At 39.6% G+C, this 19,464-nt stretch overlaps 1 protein-coding gene and 1 long non-coding RNA gene across 11 annotated transcripts in view; one reads left to right on the forward strand and one right to left on the reverse strand.

Annotated features, from left to right (window-relative positions):
- The window catches only part of PPP1R12B (protein phosphatase 1 regulatory subunit 12B), a 222,571-nt gene that overhangs the window by 25,453 nt on the left and 177,654 nt on the right, over positions 1–19,464 (reverse strand). For 9 of the 10 annotated variants that reach the window (XM_045456461.1, XM_045456463.1, XM_045456470.1 and 6 more), the window contains one exon: positions 2,823–2,839. In XM_045456461.1, coding sequence (XP_045312417.1) covers positions 2,823–2,839 — 17 coding nt within the window. Of the gene's footprint in view, positions 1–2,822; positions 2,840–12,060; positions 12,918–19,464 lie in introns of those variants that run through there. The other variant, XM_045456465.1, reaches the window with a different exon arrangement.
- Positions 8,551–17,791, forward strand: LOC123586885. The gene is made up of 2 exons (XR_006707005.1): positions 8,551–8,646; positions 17,318–17,791. It is a non-coding gene; the product is annotated as an uncharacterized LOC123586885 (long non-coding RNA).

The following is a 19,464-nucleotide window of genomic DNA, read 5'->3' on the forward strand; positions in this document are numbered from 1 at the left end:
GCGACAGCTTGGAGGAGGCTGTCATTTGCCAAGAATGGAGCTTACTTGAAAAGTCGGTGGTTTGGACCCATGTGCTGGCTTAAATCTTAGAGCTTTTCAAATTAGTTTAGGGTTGAACGGCTTTCCTCAAGAGTGAGCTTTTAAAAGCAGAAGTTTCTTGGATCTCAATGGCTCTTAGAAAATGATTCCAATGAACTTTCAATGAGTCAGAAACATATGGCCCCGGAGTTCTGAGCTGGAGGGTGGATGGGGGAGGAACGGAAACGAGGGCATGGTACGTACATTTTGTAAGGTGCACTGCAGGTTTGTTGGAATCTCAAGCATTTCAGGGTACCACCACCGTGCCCAAACAGCTGTTTTCTACCCTCCATTCTATATTCCACATTGAGACTGTTGGGCTATGATGAGGATTTCTACATCTTGCAGCAACTGAGCTCTGAGAGTGGATGGTAGTTCATTTTCAGTAGTGGTAAGTGCATGAAGGGCAGGGTCTGTCAGCTGATTATCCATTTAAGTGCACAACTATCATCCTGATTCTTCGCACTGGCTTACGTTTTTCTCAGACTCTGTTCTTGCCAAATGAAAATGTGGCACACAAGACCGCTATGTACAAACCAGCCCTGCAGAGCTCTATATCCCCAAACTGGGACGGTCTGAACAGTCACGGGTGGGGAACTTCCATCTGAGGTCTCTGTCCTGTGGTAGCTATCGCCAAAGTTGGGGCTGGGGGAGCTGAAATAAGTATTAAAAGAAGTAGACGGGCAATAAGGAGGACACAGTGGGGAGAGGCAAAGCTCCTAATGACATTAACGATTGCTTTGTCTTACAGAGATGGTAAGCCCTACACCATTCTTCACAACTTTGTTTCTTCTTATGCTTCATTTAAAAAAAAAAAAATGTAAATAGAAACCTCCTTACTGAATTTTCTGATTATAAAAGCAATACATGCTTGTAGAAAAATTTAAGTAGTACCAAAGTATCTAACATAGGAAGTGAAAGTCACTCCATAATCCTGCCTAAGAAATAACCCACTATTAACAGTTTACTTCGTATCCGTGCAAAAGGTTAAACACATAAATATGTTACAATATATATTGCTGTAAATAAAATCACATAATACATACAGTTGTCTAACTTTCTTTCTCCTCCCTACACTGATCACTATTCCTGGAGGCATCTTACTGTGTAAGTAAACATACATCTGCCTCATTAAAAACAAAATGACTGCACAGTCTTCCACCGTACTGCTGTATGATCATTTAATTCTCTACTGATAGACACCTAGATTATTTTGATGATGCTGTAGTGAGAAGACTGGTCTATAAATCTTAGTGCATTTGTCCATTTATTTTCTTTGGATAAAGTTTTAGAAGTGAAACTCTTTAATCAAGGGGTAAGTATATTTTCCCACTTTTTATTTCTGTTTATGGCACCTTTTACTAGCAGAGATTTTAAATTTCATGTAACTAAATTTGACAATTTTTACCTGCCTGGGAGTGTCTCTCCAATATAAAGATTATAAATATTCTCTTCTACTGTTTTTGTAGTAAAATCTTTGTCTCTTAAAAACTGTAATCCATCTGGAATCTGGTTTTGTTTTTGTTTATTTGGTATGGCTTCAGGGAAGGATCTACTTTCCCAAACAGAGAGTCAATTGTCCCAATGATTACTTATTAGATAACTCTTCCCCTGCTGAACTGGAAAATCACCTGATACACAATGACTCTGGGGGGGGCTACCTGCTGTGTTCCATTAATCTTTGTTTATTCTTGAACTAGTACCTCACTGTCTTAACCATTATTTTTATAGCACATGTTGAGGTCTGTAGGGAAAGTCTCTTTTCATGAATGGCCATTATAATGTACCAGAATTCACAAAAAAAAAATTAACTATAGCAAAATACTATTCTGCACCAATCTTACAAAACTAATTTTCTGCTAGGTTAGATGTAAATTATTTATCTTCAGCTGGTGCCTGGTGAGAGGGTAAGCAGGAGCAGAATGCATGCAAGCTGATACATTTTGAAATACACTATTAAGGTAGAACCAGCTCAATTATCAAACAAATCAAGACTCATTTGCTCTATGCTATCCCATAAATACATCTTCTCTCAGTCTCTTCTTAATTTCTCTATCAGAGGAGCAGTGGAAAAAGAGAGATTCATACTTTTGGCTCTACAGTCTTTATTCTTTTTCGTTTTGTTCTTCAGGAAGATGAGTTTTGTACCCTTAGATGCTAAGTGAAAAATTACAGAGGATCATGCCTCAAACTCTGATAGGCTTCCTTAAGATTTCAGCAATTGCAAAACTGCTCTTTAGTTCATTCAATAAATTATTACTGAGCACCATCTAGGTACAAGGAATTGTGTTAGATCCACTATTAAATGACAGTATCTAATAATCTCAATTCAGGCATCTCCCCTGCAAGCACCACGAACTACCAGATTAGGTTAATGGCCTCTTCTCTCTGTTCCTAATACCTGTCCATACTTCTATCTTGGCCCTCATGGAAGGTGAGGATAGCATTTTATTCATGTTGTTACCCCCCACACAGGGCCTGGTAGGTGCTTTAGGAAAATTAACATAGTAGAAATATACAAAATGAAGTGGAAGTAGGAGAATATGAAGGAGGAGGTGAGTTGAAAAGGCACTGCATTAACTTAGGCAGGAAATAATAAAAGTATGAACTACTTTGGTGGCTGAGGAAATGAAAAGGAAGGAAAGGATGTGAGAAATACAACTACACTATATAAAGCTAAGTTTAATTAGACATGCACTTCTCACAAGTATTAAGCATGCATATAAAATAGGGAAAGGTCTTACCTAGAAAGTCTTTCATGCTAGAGAAAGGAGGAGACAAAACAAAAACAAAACCAGCATTAGAAAGGGACTGATAATTATTATTTCCATTTATAAATGCACTTTTCAAATCAGACGTCTCAACTTCACAGTTGCAGATAGGGGTGCAATTTAAGAAAAGCAATTCAACTGACTGCACAAAAGGCTACTTAGCTCACTAGATTTGAGACTTTGGGGGAGAGCATCTTTTTTAACTGGAAGTCAGCAAACTGTCAACTGACCAAAAACTACACTGTCTACCCCTATCCACCACATGACCAGCATCCTTGTGTTCTAGGAGGGACCAATTTTCTATATGGCATTTAACCTCTCTGGATATCAATATCCATTCTGTTAACTTCCTTCAGTTCACCAACCTCCAACCCTGCCCTGAGTGAATACTGCAGTCTAGAAATATTAAAACTCAGGACACTTCCTGGCTTTATCCTACATCTCTAGTAAAAGAAGACGAGTGAGAGGGTGCAGGGAGGGGGAAATCCCATCCTAGTCCCTAGGATGTTGGTTAAAAATTGAAAAGAATAAGAGAGTACTCTGAAGTCTCAGAAGAAAGGAATTTTAGGGGTGCCTGGGTGGCTCAGTCGGTTAAGCATCCGACTTCGGCTCAGGTCATGATCTCACGGTCTGTGAGTTCGAGCCCCGCGTCGGGCTCTGTGCTGACCACTCAGAGCCTGGAGCCTGTTTCAGATTCTGTGTCTCCCTCTCTCTCTGCCCGTCCCCTGTTCATGCTCTGTCTCTCTCTGTCTCAAAAATAAATAAACGTTAAAAAAAAAAAATTAAAAAAAAAAAAAAAGAAGAAGAAAGGAATTTTATAGATGCAAACTCTCAGCTTGGTTATCTATCTACGGTCACTGTAAATAACAAGAAACGATTATGTTGATATGTTACATTTTTAAAAATCATAGATGACTGTGACACTCGTTTCCACTTTTTTTTTTTTTTTTTTTTTTTTTTTTTGAGGAACTCAGGCAAGTAAAAACTCAGTTGATTTGAATATATTTACTTATTTCCTCTTTGGAGGTACGGAGGAACAACCAAGTCCTCAAGCACACACAAAAGAAGGAAGAAGAGAAACAAGGGCCCGATAATCTATAAAATGAATAATAAATCCTTCAACTACTGAGGAGCTACTCCAAGACACTGCTTTGCTGAAGCGTTAAAGTCCCTGGAAACCACTGGTTTGTCAGCCAACACAATGACACTGCAATATGCCACCCCCAAAGCTGTCCAGAAGTGTGGTGCAACAGCACATCTGACTAAAGAGGGACCAAACAGGTAAGCTTGCTGAAAGGTGGAATTCTCTCTCTAAATCAGAGGTTGTATTCACCAGAAATCTTTCATGTACTTTTTAAAAATGTGCACATCTCAACCTCAATCCTAGAGATTCTCTTTCTGTAGGTCTAGAGTAGGGCCTGCATACACATATTCATTAAAAAGTCCCCCAGGTGATTCTGTTGTACAGCCCTAGTCAAGCACCATTGTACTAAATAAAGGCTTTTTAAGGTGAGGATGTGCCCCATTTGAGCTGGGGAAGACAGTAAGAAAAGTATATGGTGTCTCTTTAACATTCTCATGCACTTGGAGTTGAGTATAGGAAAACTTGCAAATCTGGAATTCAGGAATTTCCCTGTCTCATATTTATAGCTAAGCTTCAGTGAGAGTCATATGAGTCATATGTGTATCCTGCACTATCAATTGTTAACTTATCAACACTAACTAAGGTTTTTTTCTCTTACCTGAAGCCTATTTTCAAAAAAGAAATGAAATTTTAATCCCCTCCCCAGAATTACTTCATGGATAAAAATTCTTCAAGTATGCCCAAGTAAAACTGAAATGCTGGACTGTTGGCTATGCCCACTCACCAGCTTAGTGATAAGATCCAGCCTTTAAGGCATCTGGGTAAATTTGAATTCACATTGCAGGAAAACTGTAAATTGTGACATGCCAAAGATTCATGAATTAAGAATGGACTCCACATGAGCAATGTTAAGGGTCTACTGAATTTAAGAACTCACTGCATGCAGGGGTGCCTGGGTGGCTCAGTGGGTTAAGCATCTGACTCCAGGTTTTGGCTCAGGTCATGATCTCACAGCTTCATGGGTTCAAGCCCCATGTTGGGCTTTGCACTGGCAGCTTGGAGCCTGCTTGGGATTCTATCTCTCTCCCCCCTCTCTGCCCCTCCACCACTCACGCTGTCTCTGTCTCTCTCAAAATAAATAAATAAACTTAAAAAAAAGAACCCACTGTGTGCAGAGCCCCGTAGAAGAGGCACCAAGGAAGAATAAACAGAATCAGCTGCATGACAGAGTCAGGAGAGCACCATGAACACAATAAACACGCTCGTCTGAAGCAATGTAGGGAAAACATGTAAGTGCTAAGGAGGTAACAGTGGTAACCAGTGGGATCCAGCTACAAAGGCTTCCAAAAAGTCACGAATTTTAAGATAAGGTTACAGAAATACAAACACGTACATACACACGTTTTAAAAAAAACATGTTGTTATGGGCGGGGGTGGGGGGGTGGGGAGGGGGTGCCTTATCTGTGATCCATGCACTTATTCCCAGTTACATCCTCAGGGCCTACAGTGCAAGAACATGATAGGTGCTCAGTAAAGACTCACTGAACTAAACTGCTAATGCTTCTGGGAAGAAGCGTGATATCACTGGCTGCACCTGAGTTCTAATTGTTGCTCTGACATCTTACTATGTGACCTTGAGCAAGTTACCACTTACTCTTACAGTAAGAACTAAATGTGATAGTTATAAAAGGAAGTGCGTTCTTAAAATGTCAGCTTCCTCTCCTGCCCTCCCTCCCCTCCCCACCCCATTCCCTTTTCGGTTGTAAAAATACTATATTGGCTGCTGGGTTAGAGTAGCAAGTTAACTTAGGACCTTTGATGCAGGGAATTGTGCTCACAACCAAATGAAACAATTTAGGAGACCATTTACTTTCTCTTGCTGCTTCTAGGCAGAACTGCCTCTTTCAAACTTCATTATCCATATGGGAGAATAATTATTATTAATTTTTTTTTTTTCCTTGGGAGAACCATTTGTGTCAGTTTCTCCAAAGACATTTCACACCATCTCTCAGGTATGGAAAGGGACCTATTTACAATCCAACTGCTCTGCCTTGTGCCGTCTTTTGCTTCTTCCTACTGAAATATAAGTCTATCTTGCATGGTGTGCACTAAGGCACCATTATTGATGCCTTTTATTGATTTTTTTATTCCTAAAATGTGGGACTTCACTTGAAAATGTATTAGTTTCCTCTTTGCAAATATCTAATTTGTTGGGTAGGATTTTAGCTACATTTTCAGCTTTAAGTTGGCAGGCCAGCAGTGTAGACTCTGGCAGTTGCCAGCACAGTGAAGAAACAGTGTTTCTTTTCACTAAGACAAGGACATTAGGATTTTACCAGGTATCCATCTTAGCCGTGATATATATATATATATATATATATATATATATATATATATATATAATAGCCATTTATACATATATAAATGGTTAGCATGCTAACCATTTCCACTGATTTATTCCTATAAGAAGGACATGTGATTAACCTTTTTTCATTTAGAATGGTCTGGAAGCACTATGAAGCTATTTATGTCCTGTCATCACACCCAACAAAGTTCTCAGATACGTGATGGGATGGTAGGGCTGTGTGTACCCGCATGGCCTCCACTAAGGAGGCTGATACAAAAAATGAACACTTAAAAACAAAAAATCGGTTAGAGCTACCAAGCAGCCATCAGGTTTCTGCATGTGAAAAGGTAGATTCCACAGGGTTTTCTTTTTTTTTTTTTTTTTTTTTTAAACGTTTTATTTATTTTTGAGACAGAGAGAGACAGAGCATGAACGGGGGAGGGGCAGAGAGAGAGGGAGACACAGAATCGGAAACAGGCTCCAGGCTCTGAGCCATCAGCCCAGAGCCGACGCGGGGCTCGAACTCACGGACCGCGAGATCGTGACCTGGCTGAAGTCGGGCGCTTAACCGACTGCGCCACCCAGGCGCCCCTCCACAGGGTTTTCAAGAGGCCTAGACTAATGTCTCCACAGATGACAGCATGTAGGGGAAGGTAATACGAAGGGTGCTCCAACCTGGGTGCTCCAACCTGTGCTTGTCCCCATGGGCATGCTTGCAGGACAGGTTTCCCACAGACAGCCACTTAAGAAGCTGATGAATGACACTGGTTTCTGCCTGCAAGGAGGCAGCAAATATCACAGTCTGTTGTTCATCATTGTTTTTAAGGCAGGTTAAGATTTGTGTTATCAACTGATTTTGGGGTGAACTTTAATAAACAATGTCTGGGTGATGAGTGATCCAGTAGACATGAGAGTAGACAATGTGCCTAGATCCAGATATCAGAGGAAGCAGGACTTTTTAAAAAATATTTATTCATTTTGCATAAAAATGAGGAGGAGGGGCAGAGAGAAAGGGAGAGAGAATTCCAGACAGTTAGTGAGAATCTGCACTATTAGCATGGAGCCCAACGCAGGGCTCAGTCTCACAAACCATGAGATCATGATCTGAGCCAAAATCCAAAGTTGGATACTTAACTGACTGAGCTACGTATACGCCCTGAAAGTATGACTTCTTTTCAAAAAAAAAAAAAAATTATTTATTTATTTATTTATGAGAGGGAGAGACAGAGTGAGCAGGGGAGGGGCAAAGAGAGAGGTAGAGAGAGGATCCAAGCAGGCTCCACACTGTCAACATGGAGCCCAATGTCAGGCTCGAACTCACAAACCATGACATCATGACCTGAGTTGAAACCAAGAATCGGCTGCTGAACCAACTGAGCCACCCAGGGGCCCTCCAAAAGTAGGACTTCTTAATCCTTGAGCTCTCCTCACCACTTCTGATGTTTCTCCCCCACCCCCCACCCATGCTTTTACCTGACTTTTGGAGCTATCTGGAATCCTTGGGTTTCTTTAAATTGTTGTTTTCAAGGGCTACCTTAGCTATGTCCTGGGAAGGTCAACCCAACCAATTACAGGAGAATATATAAACCTCATGAATGGAGATGTGGATGCAGTAAGAGGTAGCGTATTACCATAACACAGTATCATTTCAAAGAAGGAAGATAACTGGGATTTCTAAAGACGATGGTTTTCTCATTGTAATAGAAATTAGCTCGAGTGTTCCCATAGGGCTGAAAGGCAAGCCAGCTTAAAAGTATACAGGATTTAGAGCTCAATCCCCCAGCTTCTGATAAAATGACTTAGGTTTTTAGGTCATACTTTCTCATTTTCACTGGTGGAATACCTCTAGAAACTATTGCTTTGCTTGGCTTCTTGGTATTCTAGATAATCTGGTATCTGATAAAACAACAACAACAACAACAACAACAACACTAGTTAGATTTAGGGAGAGAAAAGTTTGGGTTTCTTGGGTGAAAGGAACAGAGTTGCTGAATTGGTGGAGACTTAACTTCAATTTTCCCTCTTTATCCTGCTGTCAATCAAACTAAGCACAGTTCACTGTTACCCTGACACTGCTTCTCATTCTAAAAGGCTGACTGCCATCCCTGCAGGGAGTCTAGTGAGTGAATGGGGAGAGAGGGAGACAAGATAGAGTGGGAGTTTGCCTAAGTGGTCTCAGGGGAACAGTGAGCCAGGAAGTGACATCATAAGAGGTGAGCAGAACACAGCCTAGGGAAATGAACAGTGAAGGTTCTCCCAGAGAAGATTCTAAGAAGCCAGCCTACTGGGCAGCAAATAAGGAGAGGTCCTATAACACAGGGCTCAGGGACCCCAGCCAAATCTAGGATCTTTTGGAAGCTAGGAATGTGAGTTCCTCTTACCTGTGTTCTGGCAATAGCCCTATTTTTCTCTGTAGGCTCTCTTTTAAAAACAGAACAGTTACTCTTGTTCTATTCTTTCAATAGGGTCTAAAGAGCTTATCCGTACATGACGACACCATATATTTTAGAGAAGGCATGAGTTTTCTATCCTATTTGCAGGTTAACACATACATGTATTATGTCACATGCTCTAGTCAGGAAGTCTTAGAAGGAACTTCTCTAAGTATTTTAGTTAAAGATTGTTGCTCTACCTTCTACTGAAGACAAATGAATGACGGCCATTAAGGCGGTATTCTTCAGTGTGTCTGAACTAGATAAAAACTGTTCACAGAAGAAATTACTTTCACAGCTTTTATGGCTCAACTGGGGGCATTAGATATTGTGAATGAGACCCTGGAGCGGAAGAGACTAAAAGTTGCTCAGAAACCAGTATGAATACAGAAAACAGAGATAAAAAAATGATTAGTTAGATAGACCATAGTTTTTAAAAAATGCTCTAAAACCAAGAAGCAGCTCTCTCCTTTCATGCCTCATGAAATTCTCCCACAGTAATCTCATTGGTTGGGACCTGTTTCTAATAAAAGAACAGAGTGAAGATCGCCAATAATTCAGATGGCAATCCTGGAAAGGGACAGGAACCAGGCCGGTTTTGATTTGTGAAATGTGTAGGGCTCTCAAAACACCAGAGACTGGCTTAGAAAAATCCCACAAAAGCTTTTAACTTGGAAGTTATCGGGAGTTCAGGAAGGCACATAATTAAAACCAAACTCCTTTGACCAAGTTTAAAATAAAATTGTGGCTCTGGAAAGCTGGGCCCAAGGGAAAGGAATGAGACCAAGTCACATGGCCACTGCCAAGACTGAAACGGGTTTAACTTATGTTCTTTTGGAGTTAGGGCCTGACCCCACAGTGATGGGAAAAAATCTCCTATTTACATTTTCCCTGAAAGGGACTAAGCAGAAAGAACATTTTATATCATGTTCTCGTGCACTAGCTGAGCCAGGGGAAACAATTTGAGCTATTCTGGGATGGCCTACAGAGAACCAGCCTTTCCCTTCGGTGTTCTCAGATTAATGACTGATGATGAACAAGTCAAGGATGGGAGTGTGGCTGCAACATGGACCTTTCAGATTTGTAGGGCTACTGCACATCTATTCATTATCTGAGCTAATTGCAAAGTAATGTAATTCTATAACTTCTTGAGTTTAAGGACCATTCTGGTTTCCTACATACGCCTAGGAGAGACACAAAGGTTTTTTTAAGCTTTCTACCTTAAGGGAAGAATATAACCTTTATAACTCAAACAGATGGGGTTCTTGAGAAACTTGAGAGTCTCCTGGTATCCAACTGTGAAAGGGATCTTTCTGAGTCTCTGTTGTTTCTGAGTCTCTGTTTGGAGATCCTGATTAATTTGGAAATATAAAAGGGGGTGGAATAAAATTTTTCAAGATTTACATACAGATGCGATAGTAGAGGTCAGTGATGGGGAGGTCTGTATCAGGTTTTACTCCTCCACATCAAAAAAACCCGAATAATTCCTTAATATCATCAAATATTTCAATTGCATTAGATTTCTATTGCTGCTGTGACAAATATAATAAATACAGTGGCTCAAAACATCCGTTTATTGTCTCACAGGTTTTGTAGGTCAGAAGTCCAGCACTGCTCTACTGGGGAACCCTGCACTGCTCAGGTTCTCCCCAGACAGAAATCAAGGTGTCTGCTGGATGGATTCTGATCTGGAGGCTCTGGGGAAGAGTCTGCCTTTTTTTTTTTTTTTTTTTTTAATTTTTTTTCAACGTTTATTCATCTTTGGGACAGAGAGAGACAGAGCATGAACGGGGGAGGGGCAGAGAGAGGGAGACACAGAATCGGAAACAGGCTCCAGGCTCTGAGCCATCAGCCCAGAGCCTGACGCGGGGCTCGAACTCACGGACCGCGAGATCGTGACCTGGCTGAAGTCGGACGCTTAACCGACTGCGCCACCCAGGCGCCCCGAGTCTGCCTTTAAGATCGTTCAGGGTGTTGGCAGAATCCAGTTTCTTGTGGCTGTAGGTCTTAGATCTCCGTTTCCTTGCTGGCTGTCAGCGGGTGGCTGCTCACTGCTCCTAGAGGGGCCCACATTCCTTCCCACGTGGTCCCTTCCGTCTTCAGGCCAACAGCGGCACACTGAGTCCTTTCCACACTTCACATTTCCCTGGCTTCCCCTTCTGTCATCAACCAAGAAAGCTCTCTGCTTTTAAGGGGTCATGTGATTAGATCAGGCCCACCTAGAAAATATCTCCCTGTCTTTAGGCCGATTGTGCCACATAACATAATCATAGGAGAACTACCTCACCATATTTATGGACTCTGGAGATTAGGCCAGGACACTGCTGGGGAGTCATTTTAGAACTCCAACTACCACAAGGATCCCCTTTAAAAAAAACATGGTTTTATAGTTTATAACTTCTTCAAAGTAAGAAATGTCAAGAGTATATGGCCAATTAACTACAGCTGGGTGATCATATGCATTCACAGTTAGAATAATGCTGAAAGCACAGACTTATGCTGGAGAAAAGTGTGCATCTGTGTATGCAGCTGTGTGTTAGAGTATACTTCCAAGCAAAATTTAGCTTTTAAAAATATTAAATTACATATAACTTTATCATATTATGCTCCTCGATTTATCTTTCCCAATTACTTAATACATAGGGAACAAAACGAACAAGAAATACAGTACTTAACATGCAGTTTATATCATAAATATCTCTGAAAAATATTATTGCCCGACTGTGACTATCCAATGTAATCTTGCATGTAGAATTGAGGTGATGTAATGCCACCTCATGTTACTCTAGTACATCTCACTTTGTTTCAAAAGATAAATCATTGTTTACTAAATTATAGAAATAGACATCTTTGTTAAATCTATAGATCACGCTACCTAAATATTATTGGAATTTTACAGTTCTTAGTATCTTTCTTTTTATTTAGTTTTGAGAGAGAGAGAGAGAGAGAGAGAGAGAGAGAGCATGCACACATATGCATGTATAGCAGACGAGTGGCAGAGGGACACAGGGAGAGAGAAAATCCTAAGCACGCTCCACTCTGAAAGAGTGGAGCCCGACATGGGGCTCAGTTGCATGAACCATGAGATCATGACCTGCACTGAAATCAAGAGTCAGATGCTTAACTGACTGAACCACCCAGGTGCTCCTGTAGTTCTGCTTTTGTGCAGGCCTATACCTTTTCTTTGTCGATATTCCTAGCTATTGAAGAATTTCTAGATTTTTTGGAACTCACAAATCACACTTACTACGGAAGGAAATTTATGAATATACTAAGGCCTCTCTAAAATATCCAGGGCAAGCCATCTTATATTTAAGATAATTCATAAACTGTTATGATCCAAGAATATGTCTGAAGGCTCAGGCCCCTTCTCTATCTAGCCTTTCACATGCTGCACACCACATATGATGAAAATGAGAATGAGTAGCTCTAAAACTTGTGACTCTAGCACGTGGGCCACATATCTCACATTTAACACATATTTTTCCTTTCCCCATAGATCAAGTTTTAGGTCCGTACTGCTGAGCACAGCCACCTGAAACTACGGCAGCCCATGAAATATGTTCAGATGATTTTAAAAAGCCAGGCTTAGAGAACACGTGAGAAGAGATGCTTGATCATCCCCCCCCCCCCCCCCCCGCCAATATTGTTAGGTATTGCATGTAATAAGTCATAAATTTAGAAGCCTCTAAGTCAGTTTCCAGCTCTCAGCCTACTCGTCTGTTAAAGTTCTTCAACAGATGCTGTTACTGACCACCACTACACTTCTTTTGGGCATTAAGGTTTCCATTCCCAAAGCCTGGGAAGAGATGGGATTTTTTTTTTTTTTTTACATGGTATACATCGTTGTGTAGCGGTCTGTTTAGGTAGCAGTTATTTTAAATTTGGTGAATCAAAACCTTTGCAAAGGGGTTAGTGAGGCTCTCCATACCTCACATTTCAAGAGGAAATAAATACTTGGGAAACTAAATAACAATAAGGCAAAACTTTTTACTTCTAAGTAGGTCCCACACAAGGTCAGGGACTTTCTTTGTTCTTAGCCTTTTCTCTTTCTGTCTCCACAGAAGCTCAATTTTAACTCACATACTTTAGAGCTATAGATACATGAGCAAATTGAAATAAACAGATATCTGAATTGTCTTGGGAAGACCTATGGTTGGCCTTCATTGCAGAAATGGGCATTTCTAGTATGTGTCCTCTGACTCCTTTCCAAGTGGCCAAATGGGGTAGGAACAGAGAGATCAAATGTTAATTAGGCAGTAGTGTTCATTCCTTATATTTATATTAAGTGTCTTTGTGTGCCCAGCTCTGTGAGCGATACTTAGAGGAATAATATGGATATTTGCAAGGGCGCCTGGATGGCCCAGTTGGCTAAGCATCCAATTTTTGATTTCAGCTTAGGTCTTGATCTCATGGTTCGTGAGATCAAGCCCTACATCATGCTCCACGCTGAAAGAGTGGAGCCTACTTGGGATTCTCTCTCTCTCTCTCTCTCTCTCTCTCTCTCTCTCTCTCTCCCTCTCTCTCTGCCCCTCCCTTGCTTGCATTCTCTAAACAAACAACTAAGTAGACTTAAAAAAATTTAAAAATGGGTATTTGCAGAATCTAAGACATGGCTCGCTGATCTCAAAGAGCCTTCTTTGAGGAGGAAAGATAAGTATATCCATAAAACAATGAGAGTGATGCAAGAAAGCGATCCAACACTAGACTTTCTGCTACATATGGCAAATAAAAAAGTAGGCAGAAAAGAGAGAAACCAGTCCTGACTAGAAATATTCAGCAAGGCTTCATGAAAAGAACAGGCCTAACAAGGTGGTCATGAAGACAGACACTATCATGAGTGATTTATAAGATGGGACCTTGTTAGGGTCACAGTTATCGCAAAGTGCTACTGGAAGCTCTAGAAGATAAAGAACTGAAGCTTTTCTTGATTCTGCCACTAAATTTGACATTTTATACCCCTCATATGGATATTAGGTCTTCAGATGCATAAGATTCTTTGGATTTATGGGGCTAAATTTTGCTCCCAGAACAAAACAAATATTTTACAATGAAGAAATTTGGGAGAGGGGATGTATTTGCAATTTGTTTGATTTTTGGCAGGAGAAGGGTCCCTCAGATGAGAAAAACTTCAGTAATTCAGGCTCTTCAAATTCAGGACTTGTTAAATTATAACAAGTCCTGAATTCAAGCATATTTTTGTGCCATCTGTTTAAAAATTACTTTAAAAGCAAATTAATAGCATAAACAAAATCAGAGAAATGACTTCACTTAAAAGGATCTACTTTTGAGCACTGATACATGGCCTTAGAGTAACTACTTATGTACAGTTAATACACTCACTAAAAATTCTAGACTATAACCCTTTAAGGGTATAGCAGATCTTTGCTCCTTAGCAACAGTTTTATCATAAACACTTAAAAATAATAAACTTATACTTATTTTGAGGCGATGCAAAATTCTTACTTTTTACTAATTTATATTTGTTTCTTCCTAAATTATGCTGTGAAGTTTTTCCTCCTTTAGATAAAGTTTAATGGTCACAATCTCTCTTTTTGAAATAGATTCAGTAGTCAGGGATAGTAACAATAATTCAGGAGCTATTTAATGGAGACATGGTAGTTTTATTGGATTGGCTACACAGCTTACTGGTTAAACGCTCCAGAACAATTATATTCATTATTTAACTTCTCCCTGCCTCAGTGCCTTCATCAGTAAAGTGGTGGAAACGGTACCCAGTGTTTAACGTTATCAAAAACACTAAATGAGACAATAAACGTAAGGGCTTGACACTGTGCCTGGCATATAGTAAATGTTCTATACATATTTAGCTAGTGATATTCCTACAGTCTTCTCTGTTTTTCCATTCTCTCTCATTCCTCTTTGGTCTTTTGGCTCTGCCAATGCTTGTTGGCTGCAAGAGTAATAAGCTCGAACAAATTCCTTGGCACTCAAGCAAAGGGTTTTGATTATTTGTAGATTTTGATTATCCAGGCTAATTCCTACTTACCCTTTTTCACCTACAGACATTTAAGGTCATTATTTTACTGTCTTGATAGTTACACTCTCTCCCAGATAACCAACCACGTGAAGTCAATAAACGCAAAAGTGTAACAACTCCTGTATGAAAATGTTGCTTTCATAATGAACTATACAGAGGTTAAAGTCCAGACATACTCTCAGTATCTTTATCTAATCATTGAACTGGTAGAACCCCCTGCATTGTGTAACCAAAGACTGTTGTGCTGAGAAAACCCCTGGTTGTGGATAACTGCTATTCACTGCATAGCAGGTTGAGAACAGAAACAAAAAGGGGCTGAAAAAGAATAAAAGGCAGATGAAAGTCAACTCTAGTTGCTTCCCTTGGGTCTTGTGATGATAATTGGTTGTCCGCTCACACAAATATTATGAGATTGAGAAAGAGAAGTAAAAAACACTGCTGATTAAATTGGGAACTTTTTCAAATTTGAAAAACCACCCCAGGTCACACAGCTGATTATGCACTGAAAACAAAACTAGAACCCTAAACTCTTAACTGACCCTAAACTGATCTAAATTTCTGGGTTCTTTGGGAACTAAAGAAATAAACAATATATAAACATTATACATACATACATATATATATACACGCACACAAACAATATTATTATTACATAAACAATATATATAAATTGTATATAATATATAAACAATATATATAAATAAAGAACCAAACAAACAATATATAATACCTGCTTTCCCGCATGTGACTCCAGCGATAACCGAATAGGAAAAACCATGGGAAGCCACACACCTCTATCTGCTTGTTGTTACTACCTACACCGCCAGCCCCAAGGTATTATCCTCAGCTTTTTCCTTATGCTACATCCACTTCTTAGACAAGCTCACCAGTCCCATGGCTTAATCATAAATATCAATGTTTTCAGCCCATAATATTCTCCTGAGGGTTAGACCAATAACTTCCTAGATATCACTATCTAAATGTTCCAAACATCTAACTCAACATATCCAGAAGTGAAATCATTTCTCCACCTCACACCTTTTTTTCCCTCCCACATATGCCAACTAAGTTTTGTCATGCCATCTTCTAAAGAGTCATCTAAACCAGAGACCTGGGAGTCATCCTTGATTCTGCTTCTCCAGGCTCATCCTTACCCCCATTTTATTAATCCCCAACTCTTGTCAATTCTGCCTTCTAAACAGCTGAATGCTTCTCTGTACTGCCTGAAGAATGTCTCTGTTCAGGACCTTATCATTTCTCAACCTGGAGTACAGCATTTGGGGCAACTGACTTAACCCCCAGGCCCTGCCTCTATAATCTAGCCTCCATAGATGCCAGAAATCTCCCTCAAATAAGCAACTGATCACAGCAATTATACTTCAACTTTTCAATCCTTTATCTACAGGATAACTCCCCAAATCCTTAGAGCGACATACTAAGAACACATATGACATGGCCCCTGCTATGTCTCCAACTTCATTTCCTATTATACTCCTAAATATATCTTTTGTTCTAGCCACATTGATCTGCAGCTCAAAATAATTCTATACTTTCTCATATATTTTTTCCACTTTTGTAATGCAATTTCCTTCTTTTTTAACCACCAAGCCTCTACTGTTCTTTAAACATCAGCTTAATGTATTTACCACTTGATTGACCTCCTAAAACAAAAACACCCTGTACTTAATTTTTGTTTTTATCTCCCCAATTAGACTGTCAATTCCTTGAAGGTAGGGACTATAAATTTCATTTCTGAATCCCAGTGTCCAGTATACAGCCTATTGCATAGCAGATGCTCATGAAATGTTAATTGTGGGGTGATTCAAAATAAAGTAGCTGGCCTTGATAAACATTTATCATGGAACAAGAAGACTGGAGGGCCAAGGGTAGAACAGGGTTTGCATCTCTGTGTTGTCACCTGGAAATTCCAGGAAAGGAACCAATACCTTCAAAACTCCCTGTCTTTCTGGTCGAAAAACCATGACTTCAGATGCCATCTCATTCAGCTTTATGTAGAACATGGGTTAACTACTCTACTGTTTATCCAAGATTCCAGATAGGGAAACTGCTTTTGTTTTTATGGGTTCTACCACTCTTGCATAGAAGATTCCTTGGTTACAGAATTACTGCTTTGATTTTTCTTGAGTGGAATTTAAAAAAAAGGAGAAAAAAGAAATGAAACAGATACACTAGTGGTTTTAATGAGAAAGAGAAAAACTGGTTAACAGATTGCATCCTTAATAGCCTTATTCACCCAGACAAACGTTTCTCATTCTATGACAATGGATTATAAAGTAAAGTTAAAAATGAATTCTGGATTGGTAGTGCCCAGATGCAGTATGAGAGGTAGAAAGGATAAGATAATAAATACACTAGGGGTGCCAGGGTGGCTCAGCTGGTTAAGTGGCCAACTCTTGATTTTGGCTCAGGTCACGATCTCACGGTTCGTGGGTTCGAGCCCCGCATCGGGTGCTGTGCTCACAGCATGGAGCCTGCTTCAGATCCTCTGTCTACCTCTCTCTCTTTTTCAAAAATAAATAAATGTTAAAAATATTTTTTAAGAGATAATACATACACTAAAGAACTGTTTGGTGTTTGCCACAGGAGAGCAGAAAGGACATGCAAAGAATGACTATCAATGCTGGCAGTCTGGAAGGCTAAGACGCAGAATGGAGCCTGTTAACCCGAGTGGCCACATAGACAAGGTCTCGGGAAAGCAGCAATCCTTCAACACTCACTTGTTTATCAAATGTTCTCTGATTAGTTTGTAGAGCTGGTTATAAAACAAGTTGGTTAGTTGTTCTTTTTATTTATATTAGTGGCTGGAGCGAAAAACATTATGTAAAATCTTTGTATGATTTTCAGTTGAGATATAAATCCTGAAGGAGTAGCAATCCAGATTAAATGGGAAAATGCTACTGATTTTGTTTTATAGATACAGGTCCAATCCTATTATCGTAAATACCAACCAATTCAAGAAAATCTGTCTAATTAAAAGATTCCCCGGTTTCAGCTGATGACCTACTTATTTCAAGATGATTCAATATAATAAATATCAACTAAGCAATACAATTTGGACATTCTTTAGTATTGTTATCTTTGGATAGGCCTGTATTAAAAAATATTTTGTTAAATTAGCAAATAATTTGAGAGTATTGACCAATGATTACCTGGCTCTTGCTTTCAAGTTGATTTAAAACTGCTAAACCATCTAAATTGATTAATTTCTAAGTTAAAAGAATTTATATACTTGAGACCCAGTAATATAAACAGCGATTAAAAACCATGAGCCAGAGGGGCACCTGCGTGGCTCAGTCAGTTAAGCATCAGACTTTGGCTCAGGTCATGATTTCACAGTTTGTGGGTTCGAGCCCTGCATTGGGCTCTGTGCTAACAGCTCAGAGCCTGGAACCTGCTTCTAATTCTGTGTCTCCCTCTCTCTCTGCCCCTACCCCACTCATGCTCTCTCTCCCCAAAATAAATAAACATTTATAAAAAAATTAAGAAAAAAACCCCATGAACTAGAGGTGTCTAACATATTTACAGTTCAGAATTATTTTTTTTAATGTTGGAAAATTACATCAAAAGGAAGCTTTTCTACTAATTGTGTCAACCTGGCACATCAGGTGGTTGCTTTAGAGTATGAGAACAGAAGCTAAGCCTTCAAAATCTCGTAAATAAATACCTGGTGTGGTTCCTATTAGAAATCTGAATGAACCTGGAAGTTGTTCTGCTTTCCCTGAGCAAGAAAATCAGAGATGAGTAGATCCGTTACTCAGGGAGCTCCCCACATTTTAGAGACAAAAGAGATGTTGAACTAGAGTGAACCTAGTGTGGAAGCCAAAAGACTTGTTAAACAGTTATTTCACTACCCATGGTCAACAGAGACCAAAACCGCAATATTAGGAGCCTACCACTTAGAAGAGCCATTTTAGCGGAGGATGGGGGTGGGGGGGGGGGCGGTTGGGGATACTAAAAGAATAAATGATGGATATTTTCTTTATGGGAAAAGAGGTATGTATTTTTAAAAACCATGTTTAACAGTGCGATTTTGTGTTCAGAGAATGAAAAATACTATTTTTGAAATACGAACCAGAGAAAGTAAACAAAATCTTAGCTGGCAAGACACATACTATCTTCCATATATAAGTGATTTTTTTATTAGGGAGGATACTAGTTGTACAACCTCTAGGCAAGCATTAGATTTTTATGCTATTAAAAAGGGTCCTAGGGGCACCTCGAGTGGCTCAGTCGGTTAAGCGTCTGACTCTTGGTTTCGGCTCAGGTCATGATCTCATGATTTGTGAGTTTGAGCCCTGCATTGGGCTCTGCACTGACAGTGCGAAGTCTGCTTGGAATTCTCTCTCTCCCCACTCTCTCTGCCCCTACCCCAATTGCGCACTCTCTCTCTCAAAATAAATAAACTTAAAAAAAAAAAAAAGAAAATGATCCTAGCTTATGGAGTACAGAAACACTGAATTACATAATGTTAAAAGTATCAGAAGCTTCTGAGAGTTTAAAAGTAAAGGTAGGTAAGATCAAGTTTTCTAGTACTGACAAATCATCCTACTATTTGTTTTCTCAAGTTACAAATAATACCTGTTTGAGTTGCAGTTTATAGTTTGCCCATCATGCTTCTTTGAACATTTGACTAAGAGAAAGGTGTCCAAAATACTCTTCCCATGTGAATAGCCACTCTTTAAAAGTTTCCTTTGAGGGCACTTTCCTTATATGGAAGCACTTAATATTTA

The sequence above is a fragment of the Leopardus geoffroyi genome, chromosome C3 (genome assembly GCF_018350155.1).
Source record: "Leopardus geoffroyi isolate Oge1 chromosome C3, O.geoffroyi_Oge1_pat1.0, whole genome shotgun sequence".
Lineage (NCBI taxonomy): Eukaryota > Metazoa > Chordata > Mammalia > Carnivora > Felidae > Leopardus > Leopardus geoffroyi.